This window comes from Gavia stellata, chromosome 17 (assembly GCF_030936135.1).
Source record: "Gavia stellata isolate bGavSte3 chromosome 17, bGavSte3.hap2, whole genome shotgun sequence".
Lineage (NCBI taxonomy): Eukaryota > Metazoa > Chordata > Aves > Gaviiformes > Gaviidae > Gavia > Gavia stellata.
This window is the reverse complement of record NC_082610.1, coordinates 14622471-14647896: the sequence shown is the minus strand read 5'-3', so window position 1 is coordinate 14647896 and position 25426 is coordinate 14622471. Positions and strand designations below refer to the sequence as shown.

General features: G+C 39.2%; 1 protein-coding gene across 1 annotated transcript in view; it reads right to left on the bottom strand.

Moving 5' to 3' along the window:
* Nucleotides 1-25426, bottom strand: part of INSC (INSC spindle orientation adaptor protein) — a 133811-nt gene that overhangs the window by 32207 nt on the left and 76178 nt on the right. Inside the window, exon 9 of the mRNA XM_059826114.1 lies at nt 18868-18993. Coding sequence (XP_059682097.1) covers nt 18868-18993 — 126 coding nt within the window. The remainder of the gene's footprint in view (nt 1-18867; nt 18994-25426) is intronic.

Sequence of the window (25426 nt, the reverse complement as noted above, 5' to 3'; positions counted from 1 at the left end):
CTGATTAATTGGACTTCTCTGTCCTAACACCTTCTCCAATGCCCTAGGCCGTAGGTGCCTTACCTTCTACATACATTTTGTGGCAAGTCCTTCATTTTGACTAGTTTGTACAAGACAGAAATCCTTCTAGCAGACAAGTCGTAAAACTGTGCCAAAAATTAGATGCAAGTGTGTTATTTCATGTTTAAAGTAGCTTGAATGGAAGATGAACTGACGGGGAACAGCACACAATTTTTACTGGGAGTAACATCAGTATCGCTTGCAATACAATTTAGTTGGCAATGCCAGTACAGTAAAGGTGTGGGGTGTGCTTCTCAGTGTAATCTGACACAGCAGCACAGAAGGACCATAGGCTGGGGAATTCAAACACTGCCAGTTCCCTGGGGTACAATTGCTCAAAAATCCTTTTCTGAGTAAAGGGAAAAGCAATTTGTTACAACCTTTAAACACACACAACTAAATTCCTCTAACAGGAGCAGGAAGTCAGGAGACATATGGCTTCGTCCATGAGTATTTCCTAGGTGAGATCCTATGACTTGTAAGCCAGTTCTTCTTCCAGGATACAGGATAAGATGAGAGCAATCTTTAGTGAGTAGCAAAAAGGTGTCTTATGGCTTTCAATAATTTTGTTTAGAACAAATCAAGTATCTAGCTCAAAAATAAATTGCAAACCTATTCTAACAGCTCTGATTTGCCTTCCCTTTCATTATAATGCCTTCCTCAACGAAGACAGTAGTACAAAATCATGTTTGGATCAGCCATGAAGTTCACGTCACACATTTGAGGCAGCTTCTTACTCTTGAGTGATTTAATTTTGGTCCCACACCCTGTGCCATAAAGTGAAGATAAAAATCGACTTACCTACCGCCACACAATGCTTGGATAAATGCCATTGTAATGATGCTACCTATTATCATTAAAATAAGCAGTCATTTCTCCAGAAATTATGAGAGTGTATCTTACACTGATTAGTAACCTAATCAACAGAAAGTCCTGATGACTTAATGGGATCACTTGCAAAATATAGTACTGCAACAGTGACAGAGCATGCACTTAATAAGCAGCCTCTTCTGCCTAATGACTTTTGCACCTACAGAAACAATTCCAAAGTGTGTAAATAAACTGGTCCAACTTGTCATTCTCCCATTCTTAAACTCTTTCTTGACTGCAAAACAATAGTTATTTGAACACGCTTTCTTGCATCCAGCCTTTCCTTGTAGATCTAAAGTAATTCCAGCATGGCCAAAATACCAAAGCATTCAGCGCTTACAATTAAATGTTAAAATAAATGCAAAAAAAAAGGGGCACAAGGTGCTAAACCAGTTTAAAGACGAAAATTTTCTAGGAACTCAGATTATCATCCTCATTAATCACATTTTTCTGATAATATCAGATGCTGAGAAGGCATGCAACCTGGAACTGAAATCCGAGCTCAATAGCACTAGGTACACAGGGACATTATTCTAATTATTCAATCCTCTTTGGCAGTACAAGTCAGTTATTCCCAAATCCCTGTTCACCACAACTATTTACAATACATGACTCCTGAGAAAACAATATACAGAAGATGACACATATAGCCTCATTCCCTATGGAGCACCGTGTTGACCAGCCTCATAGTAAATAATATATTCTTTAGAGAAATATGATATTCCACGCACATTGTAGCATATCAAGGACTCCACGTTACAGGGGGTTTGATCTGCTTACAGATTATTATTAATGTCCATTTATTTTTGATAGTGCTACTGTTAGCATTGCCTGAACTTAAAACATTAAAATATGTTCCCTAGAGACTTCCTTCCCATCTACATGACACACATCTAGCATTCCTCCTGTTCTCGCTCCTTTCTCACACACTTTACAGCCTATTCAGACTATAGCGTCTAAACCCAGACTGTGACTGAATGAGAAGACATACTTTCCTTCCATTCCCCCTTGTCCCCATGTACACATGCTGCTCTTCACTTTCTCTCCAAGCTTTTGAAGCCGATACGGCAGTAGGAGTAGAGGGCATTTTTCCTCCACTCCCCAGGATGCTCTTGCATTAGACATTGCTTAGGGTTTTTGAACTAACACAGCTAAAGCAGAGGGTCTATCCTGTAGGGAAAAGGCCCTCATACTATCCAGAGTTTGTTGTGAATAGATAGATAAATACTTAGATAGCCTAAACTTTTCAAATTAAAAGCCCGGTTGACAGGTAAATGTTCTCCTAAATTAAGAACTCTTATGTTGTGCATAGCTTTGGTCCTCATAGACCTATCTTCCTGAATCAGCGCCTGCAGTCCTAAATTTGGGGTAGATTTGGGCAAGCCTTACCCAGCAGCAACAGAAACTTTGCTGTAATTCCAGCCTCCACTGGGTGCCACTATTGCATAACGCAATGTGTGGAGTACGCTGCATGAGTCAACAAATTGGCAAAAACGACTTTCAATTTGCACTTCACTCCTGTGAAGTTTTCAAACCATATTCAGAGAGTCATTGCTCAGTTTTTATGTCCTTAAAATGCCATATGATCATCCTTTTAGAGACAGAAATACAAGGAGGATTTAATTCCTCCTACATCACTACAGCTAAAAGGCTCAAACGCAGAAGTGCTCAGATTCTTCCCTCATTTTGTACTTGAATAAGCCTTTTAGCCCCACGAGCGGATCTGTTCCTCAATGCTGACTGATAATCAACTTAGCACCCTATTTTGACCTATCTTTTTTAATCTCTGAAGGGACAATAACCACATCTCCATCTAAAGTGCTTTGATGACAGCTTAACTACCACAAGGGTACAACCTTACCACAAATCCATAGGTGACCTTAACAACACTCAATAAGTGAGTGTTCTTAAACTGTATGCACATCAGAAGGATGGCAGTAATGCTGAAAATATGTTATGAGTCTACCTTTGAATTTAATGGCAATTAAATATTAGATTTATGGAATGGATGTAATTTCCATTTGATGGTCAGTGGACATCCACAACTTGCTAGATACCAAATTTTATTCTGATGAGTTAACCTGGAATCCAAAAATACTCAAGCTTAATGTTGTGAATCACTTTTGAAAAATCTGGCCAGACAATGTAGTCACCTTTAGTCTGTCTATTTCACAGTACCCCTGCTCTCAGATTTTGCTTTATTTCCTTTTCCCAGGCCTCTAACAAATAAATACATAATATCAAGAATTACTTTCAGTCTTACCTAATGGAAGATTTCAAGAGCTTACACTAAACATGAAAAATTCTTACAGGTAAAAGACTGTTATAAAGAGATTTCATGCTATCCTTCCATACCGGAATCATTTGTCATGCTATTCATTTGACAATAACTGGCATAACCACAATTGTTTCAAGCTGCTGAAGAAAGGGGAAGCAGTGTCTCAATGTTTATGAAGCTTACCTTTATAACTTCTGGTCTTTCCTCTCAACAGTCTTGTCTGGTAGACTGTTGGTGGCATTGATAAGTATTGAAATTCCTATAGCCATTGATCTTTGAAAGGATCTTAGCATTTTTCTAGCAGAAATCCAAAATAGTTTCTTGAAATTCTGCTATATTCTGACACAGATTTTCCTGTAAACAGAGGCTTATGTGACTCTGACAATATCGGTTGTATTATCACACAGATGGGCAAAAAAGGAGAATGTGTAAGCAGTTGCCTGGCAGTACAGGTTCCTCTAGGACAAAGAAGATACAGCAGGAAGAGAGAAAGAAAAAGACTATATGACAAACCAGGGAAATCAACAGAAGCAAACAGCAAGTAGACTGAATCTTCATCTGACCCACAGTTTTTTCACAGCCAGCTAAATCACTGGTGCCATGCAGCAAAACAGATCTGTGGTGCAAGTCTGGAGGCAACAGACAAGCCCAATGCCCTGAAGTCTGGCCATTCCTGCATTGCTGAGAAACTCACAAGTGGCTGTTTGTGGCTAAGGAGAAACAGAAATTCATTTGGTAAGGTAAACTGCGAAGTTCAAGAAATTCACCCAGGGCAGGAAATAGAAGTACTTGCAAAAGAAGATCGAGACAGAGGCAGCATTTCACTTTACTACAACAGCCCTGCTAGGGCTGTCTTCTCAGCATGCAGGCTGCTGTTTGTCAGACATGGCAAACTCTGAAGGAATGACTACCACCGACGTAGTTGCTCCCGTTATGCCTACTTATTGAATCATATTAAAAGCAGCAACAAGATAAAACAACTATCTACCTGCTGTTCAAATTGTTATGTGGCTATTAGACATACGTGTGTGGACGTAAAGGAAACGTCACAGATGGGAAGAAGATCAGCTTTATAAATCAATTTGTGCTATCACAAAACTAGAAATTCCTTGCCTTTCCATTAATAGCTGAACTGAAAATTTCTCAGTAGGAGAAAGGCCCAGTCCTACTTCCAGGAATCTAGAACATGTATATTCTTTCCTACCTCACCAAAGGCTAGGGAAACTGCCTGTTCACAGCCACCAGAAATACTTTCCAAAGGGGTCTTGTTCTGCCTTCAGTGGTCTTCAGAGCAATGGTCAGGCTACCAGAGGACTTCAACCTCAGCATTGCTGTCACATTTTACTTATTTGTTAGGGATTTTTTTTTTTCTTTTCAAATTAATTTTATCATCTCAGCTAGACATGGCAGACTGCAGCATTACTCAGTATAGATGAAGATTTGCAGACAATAGACTGACCCGGTAATGATTTCATCACATGCACGTGATGATGTCATCACATGCAGATCTTGCGTGACTCTAGTTGTCTTCATGTGACAAAGTCTCCAGTAGCATAGGACTTCAGCTTCAGCCTAGTGAGCATCCAGCTTCTCATTGCCTTCAGTCAGATCAAGGCTGTCACCCACTCCTCTCAGAAAGGGGCTCCTTTGAAAATTCAAGATATACATAGAAGATGCATATTTCCTTACAAAAAATGGATACATAAATAGGTGGGAGAAAAGGGCATAAAGTCCTGAGGGCCAGAGGCAGTGCTTCTAGCTGGTATGTCAACCACTCAATTGTAACTAAGGACAGCAGTGTAGGGACTAGTAAAACTAATAAGACAGTTTCTGCTCTGCAAAGATATCACTGTTCACAGGCCCTGAAGTTAACAAGTAGGCTATATCACGAGCTCTGCCTTCTGGAAGTAGCTCTCTTGCCTTTGGAGAGTTCGGCTGCTACAGGAAGTTGCTTCCTTCTTCAGCAAGATTACAGAAAAATTTAGAATCATAGAATGGTTTGGGTTGGAAGGGATCTTTAAAGGTCATCTAGTCCAACCCCTCTACAGTGAGCAGGGACATCTTCAACTGGAGTAGGGTGCTCAGAGCCCCGTCCAACCTGACCTTGAATGTGTCTGGGGTGGGGCGTCTCCCACCTCTCTGGGCAACCTGTGCCAGTGTTTCACCACCCTCATTGTTAAACTAGTCTGAAGCTACCCTCTTTCAGTTTAAAACCATTACCTCTTGTCTTATCACAACAGGCCCTACTAGAAAGTCTGTCCCCATCTTTCTTAGAAGCCCCCTTTAAGTATTGAAAGGCTGCAATAAGGTCTCCCCGGAGCCTCACGATCCAGGCTGAACCCCAACTCTCTCAGCCTGTCCTCATAGGAGAGGTGTTCCAGCCCTCTGATCATTTTTGTGGCCCTCCTCTGGACCCGCTCCAACAGGTCTGTGTCTTTCCTGTGCTGGACTGCAGAGCTGGACGCAGTACTCCAGGTGGGGTCTTACCAGGGCAGAGTAGAGGGGGAGAATCACCTCCCTCGACCTGCTGGCCACACTTCTTTTGATGCAGCCCAGGATGCGATTGGCTTTCTGGGCTGCAAGCGCACTTTGCTGGTGAATGTCCAGCTTTTCATCCACCAGTACCCCCAAGGCCTTCTCCACAGGGCTGCTCTCAATCCCTTCTTCTGCCAGCCTGTCTTTGTACTGGTGCTTGCACTGATCCAGGTGCAGGACCTTGCACTTGGCCTTGTTTTACCTCATGAGGGTCACATGGGCCCATTTCTCAAGCTTGTAGAGGTCCCTCTGGATGACATCCCATCCCTCAGGCGTGCCAACCACACCACTCAGCTTGGAGTCCTCTGCAAATTTGCTGAGGGTGCACTCGATCTCACTGTCTGTGTTGTTGATGAAGATATTAAGCAGTACTGGTCCCAACACAGACCCCTGAGGGACACCACTCATCACTGATCTCCGTCTGGACACTGAGCCCTTGCCCACTAGTCTCTGGATGCGACCATCCAGCCAATTCCTCATCCACCAAACAGTCCACCCATCAAATCCATACCTCTCCAATTTAGAGAGAGGGCGTGTTGTGGAGGCTGTGCCAAAGGCGTTACAGAAGTCCAGACAGATCACATCCATAGCTCTTCCCTTGTCCACTGATGCAGCCACTCCACTGTAGAAGGCCACTAGTTTGGTCAGGCAAGACTTGCCCTTGGTGAAGCCATGTTATTGGGGAATTTTTCCCACACATTTTTTGTGAAAGCAATGTGACAAAGATGAGCTCTTATAAAAACTGGGAAGACTTCTGCCTTCTTAATTCCACCTACTGGTCCCATAGGTATTCTGCAAGATCACATCTCAGCTGAAGATCCCTGTCAGATCAAACTTTTACTTGAAGTCTGAAAGCTAGCAGAGTTAAACAAAACCAGCTATGCACAACAAGGCCTAAGAGACAATCTTCAGGACTCCAGATTACTTCCAAATTAAAGAATAACACTAAACACCTAGCACAAGTTTCCAGCTCAGTTTTATGTCAGCCCTGATTAACCTGTGGACTTTACCTACCTACCAGAACACAAGCTGGAGGGGGAAGCATGCCATTCTATGACATGCAGCAAAGTACCTCTGAAAACTGAGACTGATTTTGCGTATAGGTATGCCCTGTTCCATACAAAAGCTGTCTCATCCATTCCCAGGGATGGCAAATGAACAAACTGAAAGCGCTCTGAAAAGGAAAAGCTCTAGACAGTACTGGCAGGGGAAGGAACAGTCAGTGAAAGAGCTATTGCCTAGGAACTTAATAATAGGCGAAAGAAGTAAGATACAGTAAATATAGGAGCAATGCTGTTAGATGTTTAGTTTTTCAAAAACAGGATTATTATCTTAAACAGATGAAATTGTTTTTCCAACTCTTTAAATGTTTTCAAGGGTGCTTTATGAAATGTGAAAGTTTTAGTATAAATCAGGCAGAGTGCCAGATCTAAGTGGTTTCCTGCAAACAAGCCTAAGCAAAAAAAACATTATACTGAGGCACAAACATGCCTCTACATCACCTGCTATTAACTATTATTTAACCTTCACTTTTTTAAAAAATACAGGGAGACTCATACATATCATGGGTGAGCTTCAGCTAAGCCACACGGCAGCTCTTAGCTCATTACAAATGTGAGGTAAGAAAAAACTTATACAATTAACTTCCTTTGTTTTTGTTAGGAGCACATGCAGGATACTTTACCTGAGTAATTCAATACTTCCAGCCCTGACTTAAAATGCATGTCACAAGGAAAGGATAGTGAGTTTCAGCTAATTGGTCAATTAGCTTACACTGGGTTTGATTTCCTCTGTTTCTTTTTTACAACTCGCTCTGGGGAAAAATCTCAACTCCAGCAAGAGTTAGCATTTGGCCCACGTGACAGAGTTAGAATATACGAATACTGACAGGAAAACCCTGAGATAGTTTTGTGTTTGTATAATGCTATTTGGGTGAGGACTGCTAAGCACTCATTTAAACCAAGCAGATCTACTGGTAGACAGTTTAAGTAATAGTGGCCAGTGCTAGAACTGGTCGAAGGTGTTATCACATAAAAGAATTTCCTGTATGTACTCTTTCCCCTTTTTGTGAAGTGTTTTCTCACTTTGTTGCAATGATAGATATTGGAGAGGAGGAAAGAGAAAAGAGATTTTGAACCATGTATTTTGAACATAATTTTGGCAAATATTGGGTGAAAACAAACAAAAAACCACAAGCAACTATACATGTATAAAATAAGATTTTGCAAAATACTAATTTGTGAATTTCCCTCTCAGTAACAATATCCAGAGCTTCTGCATTTTGGGAGCTCTGCTGGGACCCGATTGGCGAAGGTTCCTTAATACCTGTAGCTAGAAAAGATTCCTAGCTTACACCTGCACTGAATCCTGCATCACAGCAGGACTCTTACAGCCTCACTGCCTAAGCAAGTGTGAACACTGACAAGTGCTGTAGTGCAAGAGGCTTGTTAACCCCATGTTGAACCCAAGGAAGGGTAGTAACACTCATGGGAGTACAAGAATTACAAAAGTGGTTTTGGAAAAGAGCCAAGGTCTAAGTTGAGCATAAGCTGAGGTTTATGTATTTGCTAGTTTGAACTACTACTGAAAAACAAGCCCAAGGAAGTGGTCAAGCTGAGAAGCTAACTCAGAATACAGATGCTCTTGTGAGCAAAAACAATTTTTGCAGCACTATCAAGTCCTGATTCTCACCCCAAGAGATGACCAACATTCATTACCAGATCAAAGTAAGCCAGTCGCTTTGTCTAGCAGCCTCCATCATGTTATACTCAGGTATGATTAAGCTCAGCTCATTTGTAGATGAGTTAAAAACTCCAGCAGATGGAACATACAGAGCTATCTGTTTCCAACTGGCATGCCCCAAAGAAAGGAAATATAAATCACCTGGAACCAGGAGGAATTATTTTTTATTTTTGAGGGGTTTGGTCATTCAGTACTTCTGTGAGTGTAGTTTTATGCTAGTGAGGAAATCCATAGTTGCAGTTAGATGAATGAAGAAAGGATATTCTCCTTTTGCTTTTTAGTAATGTGCACCTGTCAGAGTTCAGTCCTTCAAAATTAAATGTGTGTAAAAATTTTGAAAGTCAATGTTATGCAAGCAGGAACAGATGTAAAAGGAACCACACAGAGCTCTAGAAAACTCCAAGAGTCATAGTTAATTCAGGCAGGAAAATAAATGTGGCAGAAGCCTTAGAAGGGAAAATAATGCCAGTACTGAATTCTCAGGATCCAAAGGCATTTAAATCCCTGTTGTGTAACCAAATGTATGTAGGTATGCTTTTTTTCCTGCAGAGGTCTCTGAAATCGTTGGGGTTTTAGGCAAGCTCAAAGGTCAGCCAAACAAGAAATGGAGGCTCTGAGCAATAAACTCTTTGGACTTTTCTAATGAGTCACAAAAATCATCAACAATACTGAGTCATGAAGTCCGCAGCAGGATGGGTCAGTTAGACTAGTGTATCTAGTTTCAGCAGAGATTTTGTGAGGGAGGACCTATCTAATGTGTCTGTCTCATGTAATAAGCATTTTCACTTCCCTCTCTCCTTACACTTTGTTGTGACTACAGCTAAGCTATTTAATGTGTACAATGTAAGCACATTCAGTATGTGTGTTTACATATGGATACAAATGCAGATATGCGATGCAACAGTTTCCTGCTGAGTGAGAAGAAGAATTATGAAAGCTACTCATCTGATAGGTCTTTCTGTAAGGCTGTGTCTTTCTGGTTTCTTTTCTGCCTCTATCAGGGACAGGAGGAATATTTGAGGTCCAAAATAGCTCTCTCCCTGCACTCTTTTTAAATGTTTCAATTGATTCTCATTAATCTCTGCCTTCAGTTTAGGAGCTGAGTAAGCTTCTTCTTTCATCTTAAAATTAAATTCGCTTGATAGATTATTATTATTATTATTAGGTAGGGAAAACCCACCTGTCATTTGATGTGTTGGCTTCTGTTCCTTCAGACGTCATTCGTACCCAGATCACTGTCATCGCTTTAAGCAATATTTCAAATCATTACAGAAAAATCATCATCTGGTGATTTCCAAATTATTTTTCATTTATAAAAGTCTCTTAACATCCTGACTTTTGAAACATAAATCTAGAGCTATTTGGAGTGCTTTAAATAAAATACTTAGTGAAATATAAAATCAATAGATAGCATAAAATACCAACATAACTGACTGCAAAAACCATGTGTAAATTATATGGGAGCCAAACAAGTGCAGAGTGGTAACCTGGCATCAGGTCAAATTTTCAAAATTAATTTGGAGGGGATGGCAATCTACAGGCACTGCTCCAATTTGATCTTGCATACTGAAGTGTACACCTCAGTAATCTGGCATAGGCTGAGGACTTTCCTGTTCAGCTTTCAAAATCTGTTTCAATGAAACTTATCTTTTTAAAACAAGAAGAAAACATCTGAAGACTCTCTTCTGCACCTCAGCTAAAAAACCAGAGATGTATCAAAAGACAGAGCTTAGGGGTAGATGAGAAGAGAGGTTGTTTCTCCTACAGTGACTGCATCGTGTAGAGGAACCAAATGCCAAAGTACACGTAATTCTATCAGCTCTCACTCTGCATGAACACTGCTCTGGAGCCATGAAAAAAATACAATAGAGCAGTGGCAAGATCTACTCTCAGCATATCACTGATAATACCTGAATGCCACTGCAATGCCTTCTTCCAATCAGGCCTTACTGAAACATGACAAAACCTGAATAAAACAGGGCTGCTTTGACTGTAACGAATTTTTTGCACATGGGCATGTTATCACAGATCCATACTTAAGCAATATGCCACTTTAAGCACAGGACAAAGGGAAGCAAAGCCTAAATATGTGGGTGACATGGAAGGACTCACAATAAAAGCAAAAGTCTTAAAGTGTTCATTTTTGGGTTAGAAGACAGTTTGTGCTTTTGATTTATGTATCAATTCAAAGACTGCCTGCTGTGCCTCTTATTGAAAAGTCAGACAAGGTTTGTCAAAAAGGTCTTGTACTTATTTGATCTAATTCTGAAAGTTTTGCTTTGTTCCGCAGCATTATGTGTTCAGTGATCAACAAATGAGTATTTACTCTGTGAAATTTATTGCAGTCTGAAACCTCAAGCATGAACAGACAAACAGATGTGCATCTCTGTTGACATTTTTAACAGGTAGTGGTTCTCTTGTTTTTAAATGAAATTACTCACTTGCTTAAGGCTAAGTGCATATGTATATGTTTGCAGAGTCTGGGACAGGCCTGATACCTAAATGAGAATCCACTGATAAACAACAGAATCTGTGTCCTCCAAATGGCAGCTATTCACCAACTCCTTGGCTAAGTCTCACATTGTCCTACTTTACCAGTATTATCAAAATGTTTATCTTTAGTGCTACGCTTGCTGGCTCCTTTCTCCCTCTTCTAAAATCTATAATATGATTAAAGTGAAGCAAGGTTTGTAAGGAGAGGTAATATCTTTTATTAGAGCAACTGATACATATCTCCTTAGACCGTCAGGGCTACAACAACACAACCACTATAATTTAATTAGTCATTTTAACAGAATTGGAATAATGGCAGTGACTTCAGCCAAAGCATTTTGTCTATACTTTTTTTCCTACAGAGATCTAGCAATGCTCCATAATCCTGCACTAACATGTCTGTCTTTATTCAATTCCATGTGTCTTGAACAGTAAGTCCATCAAAAAAACCCCTTGCTTTTTTCTTTGCATGATAAAGTGGGTACTACCATAAAGCAAACAAATTTTAATCTGCTGTGTAACTGGCAGAAGGTTTTCAACAGACCAAATGATACTGCAGAGGTTAGCTGCCAGTTGGTTTTGGGGTTTTGTGGGTTTTTTTGTTGTTGTTGTTGGCGGGGGGGTGTTGGGGGAATGGTGTTTTTTTAAACATGTTTTCATGCTGGTTTTCAGTATTCAGAAACATGTCCCTTCCATGACTTCCAAAGCATTTTGCCCTAGAACTGCAGCCTGTCGCATCTGAAGATGGTCAGATTCTGCAACGACCTAAGAAGTCTTGCTACACTTGCTTGGGATTGTGCTGAAAGAAGCTGCATTTACTAATTATGTATACATAGCTGTGTAATCAGGAGGTAAAACTTGAAACACCACCTAATAGATACAAAGCCAGCAGTTGAGGAAGAAAGGGCAGTTCCTGCACTCTCGGATATGATTTAATGAATCTTGCAGGGGCTTTGACAGAAATGTAATTTGCCAAACCCAGCACATTTTTCACTGCCAATTAATTAAACAGCCATACTGAGAAGAAGTGTCCAGTAAATTAAAGAGCTGCAAGCCTAGAAATTTACATTATCTAATTGTACCACAAACTCAGCTACTGAAATAGATTTGCCTGGTTATCAAAAACGGCTATGTGAAAAGCAGCTTTTGAAAATTATGTTCCCCACACTATTCCTTAAAGTTGACTTATATTTCTGTCTCATTGTAGCTCTTCATTCTCCTGTGACCTACAAAATTACCCAGTGACAACAGTGAGACACAGTTCCCAGCTCCAGCAATCAATGACACCAAGGTTCAGTGTGCTCTTCACTGCATGTCAAAAGTTGCCTGAATTATCTTTAAAAGGTTATCTTCCTCTGTCAAAATTCAGAACAGAAAACTCTTTATCCTTTCCTGCTTACTGTTCGTAACTTCATAAGCATGATTTCAAACCCTGGCTACAAACGGCATGGAAGATGAGCCAAAACAATGTTCTCGGATGGAGAAAAGTGCATTATGCAAACCAGAAGAGTTGACTCTTCAGCCGAAGGGTTGTAAAAGGAACACATCACTTGAACTCTTTCCATCTAAATCATCTCACATGCTCTTAGCACACAAGCCAGTGTTCTGTGGTTTTAAGCATGCAGAAAGTTTCCAGTCTCTTTCCATCCATGAATCTTCACAAAAACTATTTTGAGGAACAAACAAGAATGATATTCCCCTGCATAGAACAGTATTGAGAACGTTTGTCAACATTACCCATGAAAAACTCTGAAAGGATTTTAACTTTGCATGTTACCTGTTTTTGTGGGACAGACAAGAGGAGGGCCCCTCAACTACTTATCCCCTCCTAATGACTTCTAAAAGTCCTTTATTTTACTGTTAATACCCAGCCTTGCCCTATCTCACTCAGGAAACAGAATAACATGAAATTTTACTTTCCATGAATTAAAACTAAATTTTGAAAACTATGAGTTTTTTTGAAAACATTTTTCTTAAAAAATAAATGCTTAATCTTTTAAGCTCTTGAATTCAATTAGTTTTAGAATAAAATAGCTATGTAATTTTTATCATCTTATAGACCTATCTAATCCCTTATCCTGAAACTAACTGGGTGCAATACCACTGAAATAGGCCTTAAGAATTTGTCATATAATAACCAGAAAAAGAGAAATTTTAACACAAATCTCTTCTCTGAGGAGTGAGAGAGGCTAACAGGCTGAGGCAGACCTCTGCACTTCCTGAGATTTTTCCCATTGCTGGAAGTCCTGTGAATAAGCTGCTACTTGCCATAATAAAAATGAACATTTCTCTGCTTCTCAGAAAGCTGCACACTATTCTTGCACTTCTTAGAAGAAGCAAACTACCTACAGACATGCTTTTAAATGTAGCAACCTATGGGTCTCCTTCCTAATCGCTGGCAATCTCACATACCTTTTCCAGGACACCATTACTAATGTTTTGCTTCCCCTGGTATTTTGCATTTGGAATATTCAAATATGAAGACAGTTATATAGTTCATTCAGATCAGGTGAATTTGCAATCTCTGGTACAGTACGAAGTTATTTCCATCATGTACCAAGTACTATGAAAATAAAAACATTCATGATTGTGGAGCATTCACATGCTGTGACAATGAAATCCGTGGGCTACCAGCTAACTTTTGTGTTCAGCTTTTAGAAGAGGTGACTGTACCCTCATACCAGGTCATCCAAGCTCTCATAATCAAAGTCCTCTCCGTAATTCTCACTCCTGTCTCATCCTACACCTACATGAGCCTTAGTGGTTTTAGCAGCTGAGGTTTAAGGCAACACATATACTTCATCTGAAACTGAGTTACTCTCTGGTTTTGACTGAGGTTAATGTTTGAAATTGAAAGTTAAAAGTGGTCAGAACTGAATGAAGTAATCAGCTCATATTCACCCAAAAGCTATGGATAAATTGTAGATGCAGGTTCTGTAATAAACTTTTAACTTAATTCCCACCAAAAGCTTGTTTTTCATATATGTCATTGACAAACTACATCCCCGTCAGGCAGAAATTATTATTGTTTATAAGACCATGGTTGTTTTTAAAAATCAGACTGGGTTCACAGTGAACAATAGATTTTAGGTCACTCATGTTTCAGAAGTCTTTGTGAAATTCTTTCAGTTTCCCAACCACACAAATTGTGCACTTTGTACGTGCTTCTCCCTTCTTCAGATTCTTTTTCTGGAGGTAAGTAATTTGATATAACATACTTTAAATGAAGGACTCAGAGCAATTTATAATCTCTACCTAGGCAATATTGCTTAAAGCACAGTGATAAAAGCTGTGTCATTTGTTAAAAAGAAGGTTTTATTAATGAAAGTAACAACTGTTGTCACCAGCCTCTCTGGAATATCTTCTCTTAATGAGTTGATTCCAGGTGTTTTGCTTTCTGGAGTACTTTAAGTAGTGTGAGTAAACATACACTGCACAGTGTTAATATTTAGGCAGCTGCTTGAATGACTGTTTGTAAAAATCATTATGTTTTTGTGGCTGTTGAGCCTTGATCTAGGTCCCAGCTGAGTTGCAGCTTTTTAATGTGATAATGTTTCACATGCACAGTAAAATTTGCAGTACATTGCACTATCTGTTTGCTATTTATTTCTGAACTAACTCTGCAGTTCTTTTATTGCAGCAGGAAGTTTGCCTCAGTGAAAATTACACAACTGAGCTTCAGCATAGGGCAAAAATTGGAAAGCCGTGCCTTCTAGCACCACTCAACAACAATCATTGTATGGACAGACCGAGGCAGAGAAACTGCCACAGTCTTTAGAATTTAATGAGGCTGTACGTCAGCATATGTATAGGAGACACTTTGTTCAGAGAGCTCTGCAAAACAAGAACCTAATACAGCCTCAGGAAGGGAAAGGGCTGAAGAACTGCTTTAGGCAAACAAAGAGCTAAAGATGTATGATTGTATTCAAATACAAACCCTTTTTCCAGGCAAGGTTGCTTCATGTTGAAGACAATATCTGTTAGATTTTATGTGTGTCTTGACAATGAAAATGGTATTTGAAGTACAATTATTTCTAACATAATTTGCACAATGTACATTATCAAACAATCAAGATCACAATTTTTTTTTTTCCTTAAGTTTCATGAAATGCACAAGTTAGTCTATGCCAACTCTGTGCCTTCAACAGTCTTTCCTATATGGGAACCCTTGAGGTGAATTAAGTTTTCAAAGCATGCTTGTGAAGGTCCAGATATTCTTCCTTCTAGAACCCTCAACAAATGTCTATGTTGAGAACCAATCTCCCACTACATCACTGTATTTCTGTCGTAAACCTCAGGGCTGGATCTGGATACAGAAAGAGCAGCACTGTTCTTCAGTCTCCAGTCATGCTCACCTCTCCAAACTCCTTTCAGTTCTTCTGGTTTTAGCAATTTTAGCTTTTTTCTATATCATCTATTACCTGTGTTAGATATTGTCTCTGCATAAACTCTGGAATGCCTAGACCAAGAATAACCATCCTTTCTGATGCAGTGAGCTTTCTCCTAAAAACTTTGCATGCTCAAGTGCCACAAGACACAAATGACAAAGCTCTCTTGGATACAGGGACAGGCAGCTACAGGAATAATGCAAAGGAGGAAAATCCTGATTGCTTTTCCAGCGTCTTTCCTCTCCTCTCTGAAGTGTGACTGGTCGGGCAGCTGAGACGAAAGAATGATCTCAAAGCTGCTGGTGTTGCAGTAGATTATGAAGTTAGAGTGTACCAAACAACTGGACATCATAAGCAGCCTGAAGCACCAAAATTACCACTTGTGGAGCACAGGTTACATAGAACATTTATATACACACAGTCCTCAGTCACAAAATGAGACTATTTATTCACTTTCTTTCTACTTTAACTGATTGACTAATTTGTTACTGTTGAGTTCCTGGAGCTCTGTAGTTCAATGTACAACAAAGTAACAGTACCTTTTCAAAAGTCAGTAAAGTACTTGCAAGTGAAATAATAACTATTCTGAAACTAGCATTTTAACCAGCTGATTTTGCACTATTGTACATACAGCCAACTAGATTCACTTAAAAGAGTAAAAGCTAGTCATTGCAACAACTACTTGGTCATCGTAATTATAGTAAAGATCAGTTTGTTTATCAAGATGATAAAAAAGAAACAATGTCTTTTTCAAGCATGCTGGTAAGAAAATAGTGCAGATATATATTTAAACACTGGGAAGAACAAGAATTATTTTTTAAAAAACTGAGAAAAATATTTTTGCTTAAAAAAAAGCAATTTTCTACATCTTCAGAAATGAGCACTCAATTGTTACTTTCCTTCATTAGTAAATGAGGACAGTATTTCCACATTGCAATCCAAAAACTCACTCAAGACAAATGGTTTAAACCTAGTATAACATCACTCATATTAAACTTGCACTAATTATAAAGAAAGCCTAATAATCAGGTATCTTAAACCCCAAGAAAAATGTGAACACACTCTGTACTTAGATTGCCTCCTGCAAACTAACTTCCTTGTTCGTTTTCTAAATAACCACCTACCTTAACACAGATATTCTTGTTACCTTCTTATGTTGCTACTGAATTGGCAAGATCAAAGAGCATTGGATAAATAAATTATATTCCTAATGTCTTTAGTAATTAAGCACTGCAGTTACTGCAGAAAGTATACCACCCCCTTTTAGTTCAACCTCCCACACGAAAGTTCCATTAGAAAAGATAGCTCTTGCTGCTTTCTTTTATGTGGCCTTTTAAACACTTTAATGGTTGTGAAATCTAATTGAAAAATAGAGGGGGGTGGGGTTTGTTCGGGTTTTCTGTTTTTTTAATTTTTTTTTTTATCTTGACTTAGCTAATCTGAATTATTTAGAGGCCAAGCTTTATTTGTTTGAATGAAGTTTCTGTCATTAAAAATCAAGTTCAAATTGCACTGATGTTTTAATGCACTAGGTGGCATAATGATATTCACATTAGAGCAAATTAAATGTTTCACTACCACCCAGGTACTTAGTTGGATAATAGAAGCTGCCTTTTCTGCCAGATAAAAAGTCCTGTGGTAATTTCCGTAGTAATAGGAATGCTAATATTGTTAAGCCTCTTTTTTGTTCTTTGCAAGAGTACTTCAAATTTTGAAAGAAAAAAAAATCATTCTTATTTAAAGAAGACCATACAAAACACTGGAGTATTGTTCACATCAAAATACCGGTCATCTGATCCATGCACTTTTCATCAATTGCATGTGGTCAGAATACCTTGTCGCTTATAAATAGATGTACAAGAAGGGTGGAAAGAGAGTACAAAGAGTAGTAAAACTTTCTTGTTTACTATCTTTCCTCAGCTCTATAAACTGGCAAACCTGGGCTGTCACCAGCTGACAGATTATTTACAGATCACGTAGTATTGTACTGGCCTGTGTTGTTTACTCTCCAATTAGCACTTGGAGGGACATTAACCTCCTTGCAGAGAAAATTTCTTTGTTTCCTTTGATATATGAAATATCCCATTCTCCCCCACCAGAAACCCAGGTGTGTACTGGACCCACATAACATATGGATCCTCAGCAACACAATTTTAGGCAAAGAAGTTGACAAAGTGATAACCAAATATGCCTGTCATAAACCTGTGTGTTCAGTCAGGTGAGTAGGATTAATGTCCAGCTCCTCATGCTGCAGACTTTGTTTTTGCCAAGGTATGATATAAGAATTGAAGGCCCAGGTGAAAATGTACTACTGAAAGAAGTGGTAGGGATTTCAGTTAAAAATCCTTTAAACCCTACTCCAGTCCTGATTGTGACAAAGTTTACCCTGAGCAATTTTACTTGTGACCAACATTAAAGTAGATCAAAGACATATAATCTTGAGAGTTATCACTTTTACTAGGACCCCTGTTTTGTCAGCTTTCATATGGGCCACGTTAAATGCATGTTGATACTGCCAGGAATTGGACCAGGTGAGTTGAATCAATCTTTTCCATTTCTAACTCTATTAATACCACTGTTATAGTGGACATAATGAAAGATCCTTTTAGACTGATTCTGGTGTCAGTCTGAACCAGCATTATGTCAAAAAAAATTTAAGTCATCTTCATTTACTGTAAGCTCAGAGACTTGCTTTTTGCTGCAGGTGTTCTGTCACGGTTTGCTTGAATTCTGGGCAGTAAATTACAAGATACGTCAACGTAAAGTGGCAGTGAAATCATTTATCATTAACTTGAAGAGGCCATTATTCAGCTGTGGAAGATGACTGTTTTATGAAATACAAAGGATGAGATCATGATTTAGTGACCAGAAGTATTCATTTTCCAAAACACAGCAGTACATAGTGAGAGTAAGAAAGGAATGGAGCCTAAGCAGTTGGTATAATTTTATCTGGATAATGTTTTGATGTTTGCCATCCCAGTTAAAATTGGCTTTTATGAGACTTGTTGCTGATTAGCAGACACATTTTTCTATTGGCTAGCTGCTATATGCATCCCAGTTCTTTCTGTGCAATTACAACTCTCACAAGTTACTGTAGTACGAAAAGCAGGTCCCGTAGCTGAGCATCAGGAAAGGATTTAAAGAGGTATAAAGCTTTCTGTCTTTTAAGTGTTATTTGAAACATTGGAGTTGCTAAACAAACACTTCAGGGAGTCCAGAAATTATAATTTCCCTAGCTTTTTGACGTAGTCACTAACGTATTTATCTGTTTTATGAAAATTATCCCCACTTAGAAAGCTTATTTGTGCAAGGAACTAAATAGGATAATGTTATTGCTGGGACTGATTTTGTAAAGACTGAAGATGTGTTCAGCACAGAAAAAGTGAGCATAGTATGCGGCACAGTATCAAACACCACCAACTTATCAATTCCTAGAAGAAATTAAAGACAGGACCTTCTCTGTTTTATGATGGAGTCAGTAAAAAATGCTGACGTGCCTACCTTTTCCAGCTGGTGCATCCCTTCTTCTATGCAGCAAATGGAAGCCAACGTTCTCAGAGTCTGGGGATAAAGGCACCTGAAACAATCCTGGCGACAGATCTTAAAAAGAGTAACAACACCTCCTTCCTGCAGCGGAAAAACAAAAATCAGAGAAGCAGCAATGAATGTTTCCCTAGTATTTAACCAAGATTGGGATGGGGGGCAGATTCTTCTAGTAATTTATCCAAATTAGTTATCATCACAACACCAACAAAGAGAATGTTAAGCTCACACAGAGAAGTCAAGTTGATTAATGCTTATACACTGATGAAAACGTAATAGAGCCTCAGTGGGAGGTATGCTTAAGCAATTGACTTTTACCGATTACAAGCACAATTTAAATTAAACTTGACGTTCATGCGAAAATTACAAAGATTTATCCATAGACAGCAATTGGAGTGACATTTAAGTGACAGTTCAACCATATGCTATAAGTTTAAAACAGATTTTTGTTAGCATATGTTTCTCATTCCTTTACATTTCTGAGCTCCATACAATATTTACTTAATGCTAAAATATGAAAGAGCTGGTCATATGGTTGAAGAGCTACTGAAAATAATGTGGAAATACGTGTCAAATTCTATACAGATACAATCCATGTCTTCATCCTCTAATATATAAAATTTGCATTCCTACACTTTTTTCTTTAAATACGGCAATAATGACAAAGATTTGAGTACATATGCATCCCTTATAGTAGCTATCCTTAATAATTTCCAACACAGCTTATAAACATAGAAGTGTTAGCAAAGTTCACATAATAAATGGAAAGATATAAATAAATACAGACAATAAATGCACTTCATGTAGTGGAGTTTTTTTAGATTGTCCTACATTTCAAAGTGTTATGCCATCAGATAGACTACAGATGTAAGACTATTATGTAAAAGCAGCCATATAATGAAGACAAAAGCATTTAAAATATTAATGACAGTGAAAGCTCTCAGATTAAAGTATTCAGATTACACTACTAAATTAAAAATAATTGGAATCGTGGACCAAGTGTAATACACACCCTTCTTTTTAAGCCTGTTTCAGTAACCTCTATATAAAAATATTTTTCATATTCACAGAAATAATCTTTTTCTCCTCAACCATTGGTGTTATTTGAAAGCTCAACAGGTTGTACTGACATAAAGCCTCCGGACTACAATTCAGACTTCACTCATTTTCAGAATTCTACATTTTTGTACTAGTTCTGCTGGAATAGAGTAGAGAATAATAGAGCAAGCAAAGCTATCCATTCAGTTTAACAAAAATATATACCAATTTTTAAGAAAATTAGAATTAGAAAAAATTAACACCTCAATATATTTTCAAGATAGAAGTTTTATATTATGTCTTTGCGTGTGTATATGTAATTTCTGTGAGATCGGTGAAAACAGTAGGGTTACTGAGGTTTGCTAAGAGTAAAATTTATTTCTGGAATTGTAAGAAGTGCACATGTATCTGGTATGAGTTATTTTATATCTAGTACTGCTGTATATAGTCTACTGCAGACTTTTCTGAGCCTTTAAAATAAATAAAAATATACAGTACACTAACAAAAAAAGTTTCAGTGTTATTTTTCCTTCCACAAAAGGGTATTGATATTTCACCCAAGCAGTAATTAAATTATCTATGAAAAAATATAGAAAAAAGCTATTACAGTGTTGTCCCCAAACCTAAAGTAACTGAGTTTTTTTATTTTATTTTATTACCAGTTTGAAAGTCCCCACAGTTCAGTGGAATCAGAGATGATCTGATTCTCTGCTTTAGTCGTAATAAGCAGAAGTTTGTGGACAACACTTAGTAAAGCTCAAGTGATGTTGGCACATTTGCTTCAAGCTTTCTGTTATGACAAATGGGTGCCCTGCTTTTGCCTCTGACGGACAGGAAGTGATTTATCACTGCATTTGTCAGGAGGAGATCTAAACTGTTTATTTTCTGCCCTGTGTGCCATTACCAAGCTGTAAATTATTGATGACAAGCAATGAACCTAGAGAGCTCTAAGTGAAATATGGAATAGATAGGAAATACTGAGCTTGATTCTATGGCTTATCAAAAACACTCCCCTCACTGTCATCTCACCATACTCCAGAATTTATTCACCTTTTTCAAGATTTGTCCCCTGTTATCTTTTGCAATGATGACAAAACTACTCTATCTGACAGGGTTACACATAAATTGGTCAAATGGGTAAATGGTACCATTCAGACAAACAAGCATAACAGCACTGAGCTTTGCTTGCTTTGGAGGTTAACTTGCACCTTTCCAAAAGCTCCCGATATGTTTAAGCATGCTTTTATTTATCCTTTGCAGACTTTTGGCCAAAAACTGGAAAGGCCAAAATAACACATGAAATACTGCTCTTGCTGTAATTCAAGTTTCATTTGGGACAGGCATCACATACTCTGTGCAGCAATATCTGAAAAAGAGGAGAACTTGCTTTACTGCTTGATGACCTACTTCTCTCCTATACTGGATTAATAGGAATTCAATTTCCTGGAGACATCCCTGAGATGCTGTTCAGAAGGGCTAGCAGTAGATAACAAAATCACCTGAAATACAATCACAAAAAGTATATGAAGGAGGTCATGAGTATAAAAAGCCCCACTGTGCATAGTGAGTTGAATGAATAAAGAGGGGAGACAGAAGGCATCCAACCCTAAGGTGTAATATTTTGCAGTTTCAGCCTGAAACGACTCAAAGCGCAGTGAATTCTCATCAAGCCTTTCCTCATGATGGAGGATCTCCATCTGGACACTGAGCCCTTGTCCACTATTCTCTGGATATGACCATCCAGCCAATTCCTCATCCACCAAATCCACAGATCCATGGTGTAAAAAAAAAAAATAATAAACCATACATCCATACCATAATAAAAAAAGACTTTTGTGAATACTTCCTGCAATGCAACCCCAGACAATGATTCAGCAAGTCAGTCACATTGTTTGATGCTTAAGTATGTGTCATAAGACTTGACAGAGGAGTATTATAGCAACATTTGGGTCCAAAGGTAGGAAACTGATCTGCAGACAGAAACCTGACTGAAAATTTTCCCTGGTAGTTGCAATAAATACTCTATTTGGCTCTTCCTTTCCTCATTTTTTCTTTTTGCTTTTAAAATTATCTAAACAAGTGGAGTTTCCATTATGCTGCCACCAGTATAGTTGCTTGTAGATGAACCCTACATATTACGACTTGAAGCTCACAGCTCAACATTGCTTATCCTGTTAGCTCAGAATTCAGGGATTTTTATTATTATTTAGGTTTTCTTCCTTCATTTCTTCTTGCCCTTGCTACTACTCATTTGTGTTAGAGATCTTTGTTTCTATACTTCTGACAGCTAGTGAGAACAACTCACTGGCTGCCAGGGTGATTCAGCAACATGACTCTTTCACAGCAGATTACAAAGTTACATATTAAAAGAAAAAAAAAGGCAAAAAATGCCTCCAGGTGGAATAAAATTGTAGGTGACACTTCAGCATGGGGGATTAGCATTTCAAAGCCTTTTTAAATTTTGGTAAAAATATTGGCAGGGAAGTAGAGGGAGAGAGAGAGAAGACTGTAACCCTTACCAAAATGTAAATTGAGAAACCAGTTCCTACAATATTGTAGCTTTACAATATTATCATGGTTCTTTTTTTGCACGTCCAAGATTTTGGTGTGCTTTAGTGTCGTAATTCACAGCCTGGGAGAGGAAAAAACCTAACAACAGTGTTCTACAAGATCACACATTGTCATGGAGAGTAAGACTTCAAGTTTACATGAACAAATTTCTTGAGTTTTGCTTTCACTGTAAACAAATATTCCACTTCTCTAACTAGTTTTTACAAAGATAATACAACTCTCAAGAGAAGTTCTGTATCTGTGGGAGATTTTGAGATCTTTACAGAAATTGAATCCATTCTCACTCTCTTAAGGAGTGGGTGCAGTTCCAGATTTTTTTTTTTTTTTAAATTGTCCTGCACTTTCACTGTCATAGCTAACTACTTAAGTGACTGAATTCAGAATTCTGGTCTGTTACAATTCCTCTGCCACCTTACTCACTGATGCAGATAACTGAGGCAATACAGAGGGTGAAAGATGGTGGTGAGTCTGGACAAATGTATTTCACAGTGCACAGAGGAAACAGACACACGGGACAGGCAATGCAATCACCACTGTAATTTGGCAACCAAGCGTCACTTAGGGTTCTTTACATAAGGGGATGCATTTCCTCACTTATAAACCTGGGACACATCCAGGTTTTAACAATAAATTAATTTAGGGATTATGGAAGGTCTGACTTGACTTCTGCTAAATAAAACTGTTATGGAATTCAAACAATGATAAAAAGCACAAGACCAATTTTCCTCAATTTGTTAGTTCTGCACTTCCTCAATACTTAATGTTTTAACATTGGTTTTGGATACCACTGAGTGGAGCTCAAATATCAATTTAGAAAAAATTAAACCTCTCAGGCTGTTGCCAGGATCCACTACATGTTTCTGAGTCTACCTCATTCTCAACCTTCAGAACTGAGCAGTACCTGTTATGGTGCAAACATCCACCTAAAGGCAGATCAGAAGTAAAATGAATTAAATGCCGCTGCTTACCCTCATCTCTGAGCACGACAAGGGATTGGCACACTGCTGTATAAGCAGAAGCTTGGGAAAGGTGGTTTTCTTCCTTCTTTATACACTGTGGATGCGATTATCCTATCCTCAACCTCACACAATGTCCTGCCTTTCTCACTTTTTCAAGATCCAAGTGTCCTCAAAAGTGAGAACTCTGCAGGGATTGCCAGTATCATTGAACTTGGCAGAATGTTCACTGTCTCCCGTAGTATTTTCCTGAAGAAGCTGGTGAATCATGGCTCAGACAGGTGCACTCTTCGCTGGGTAAAAAACTGGCTCGACGGCCAAGCCCAGAGAGTCGTGGTGAATGGAGTGAAATCCAGTTGGCCGCCGGTCACAAGCGGAGTCCTCCAGGGCTCAGTTTTGGGGCCGGTCTTGTTTAATATCTTTATCGATGATCTGGACGAGGGGATCGAGTGCACCCTCAGCAAGTTTGCAGATGACACCAAGTTGGGTGGGAGTGTGGATCTGCTTGAGGGTAGGAAGGCTCTGCAGAGGGATCTGGACAGGCTGGATCGATGGGCCCAGGCCAACTGTATGAGGTTCAACAAGGCCAAGTGCCAGGTCCTGCACTTGGGTCACAACAACCCCATGCAATGCTACAGGCTTGGGGACGAGTGGCTGGAAAGCTCCCCCACAGAAAAGGACCCGGGGGTGTTGGTCAACAGCCGGCTGAATATGAGCCAGCAGTGTGCCCAGGTGGCCAAGAAGGCCAACGGCATCCTGGCCTGTATCAGAAACAGTGTGGCCAGCAGGACAAGGGAGGTGATAGTGCCCCTGTACTCGGCACCAGTGAGGCCGCACCTCGAATGCTGTGTTCAGTTTTGGGCCCCTTACTACCAGAAGGACATTGAGGTGCTGGAGCGTGTCCAGAGAAAGGCAACAAAGCTGGTGAGGGGTCTGGAGCACAAGTCTTATGAGGAGTGGCTGAGGGAACTGGGGTTGTTTAGTCTGGAGAAGAGGAGGCTGAGGGGAGACCTTATTGCTCTCTACAACTACCTGAAAGGGGGTTGCAGTGAGGTGGGTGTTGGTCTCTTCTCCCAAGTGACGAGTGACAGTACAAGAGGAAATGGCCTCAAGTTGCACCAGGGGAGGTTTAGGCTGGATATCAGGAAAAATTTCTTTACTGAGAGAGTGGTGAGACACTGGAATAAGCTGCCCAGGGAAGTGGTGGAGTCACCATCCCTGGAGGTGTTCAAGGAAAGTGTGGACGAGGCATTGTGGGACATGGTTTAATGGGCATGGTGGTGTTGGTTGATGGTTGGACTTGATGATCTTACAGGTCTTTTCCAACCTTAGTGATTCTGCGATTGTGATTCTGTGAAAAGTTAGCATCAACTACTCAGTGAATGAGAACACACACTGCCAGAAGTAACTGTAATGACGTTCCTCTGTAAAATGAAAATAATGGATGCAAAGTACTTTTAAAATTACATCTTTAATAATATCTCTAACCTCCTCGGTACACACATCTGAAGAGTCTTGCTGTTTCTCCGCGTACTTGTCAGCCACATGCATGGGCAATTGTAAAGTTTCTCTCCACTTCCGTGGCTGGTACGTAAAAAGTACTGTCAGGACAGACACTAAAAAAATGCCCAAGATGCTGAGGGGAGGGGTAATACATCTGTAGTTGAATCAATGCCCAGAAGCCTGTTGGAACTTACCATCCTACCGCAGCTACTTGCACAGGCATTGAGCTTTATTGAATTAAAGATTTTGGGGTTCGAAGCCTTTCTTTCTTTTTGTTTTTAATCTAATAGGATAATTGTAAGTACGTAAGGGTTGCAAAAAGCGGCAAAAGAAAAAAAAAATAGTTTCTCAGAGTAAATTTTGTTGTTCTTTAACTTAGATTATTTGTCTCCCAAAATACAGAATTTCATCTAGTACTGTATATTTCAAAATTTGCAACCATTACTGTG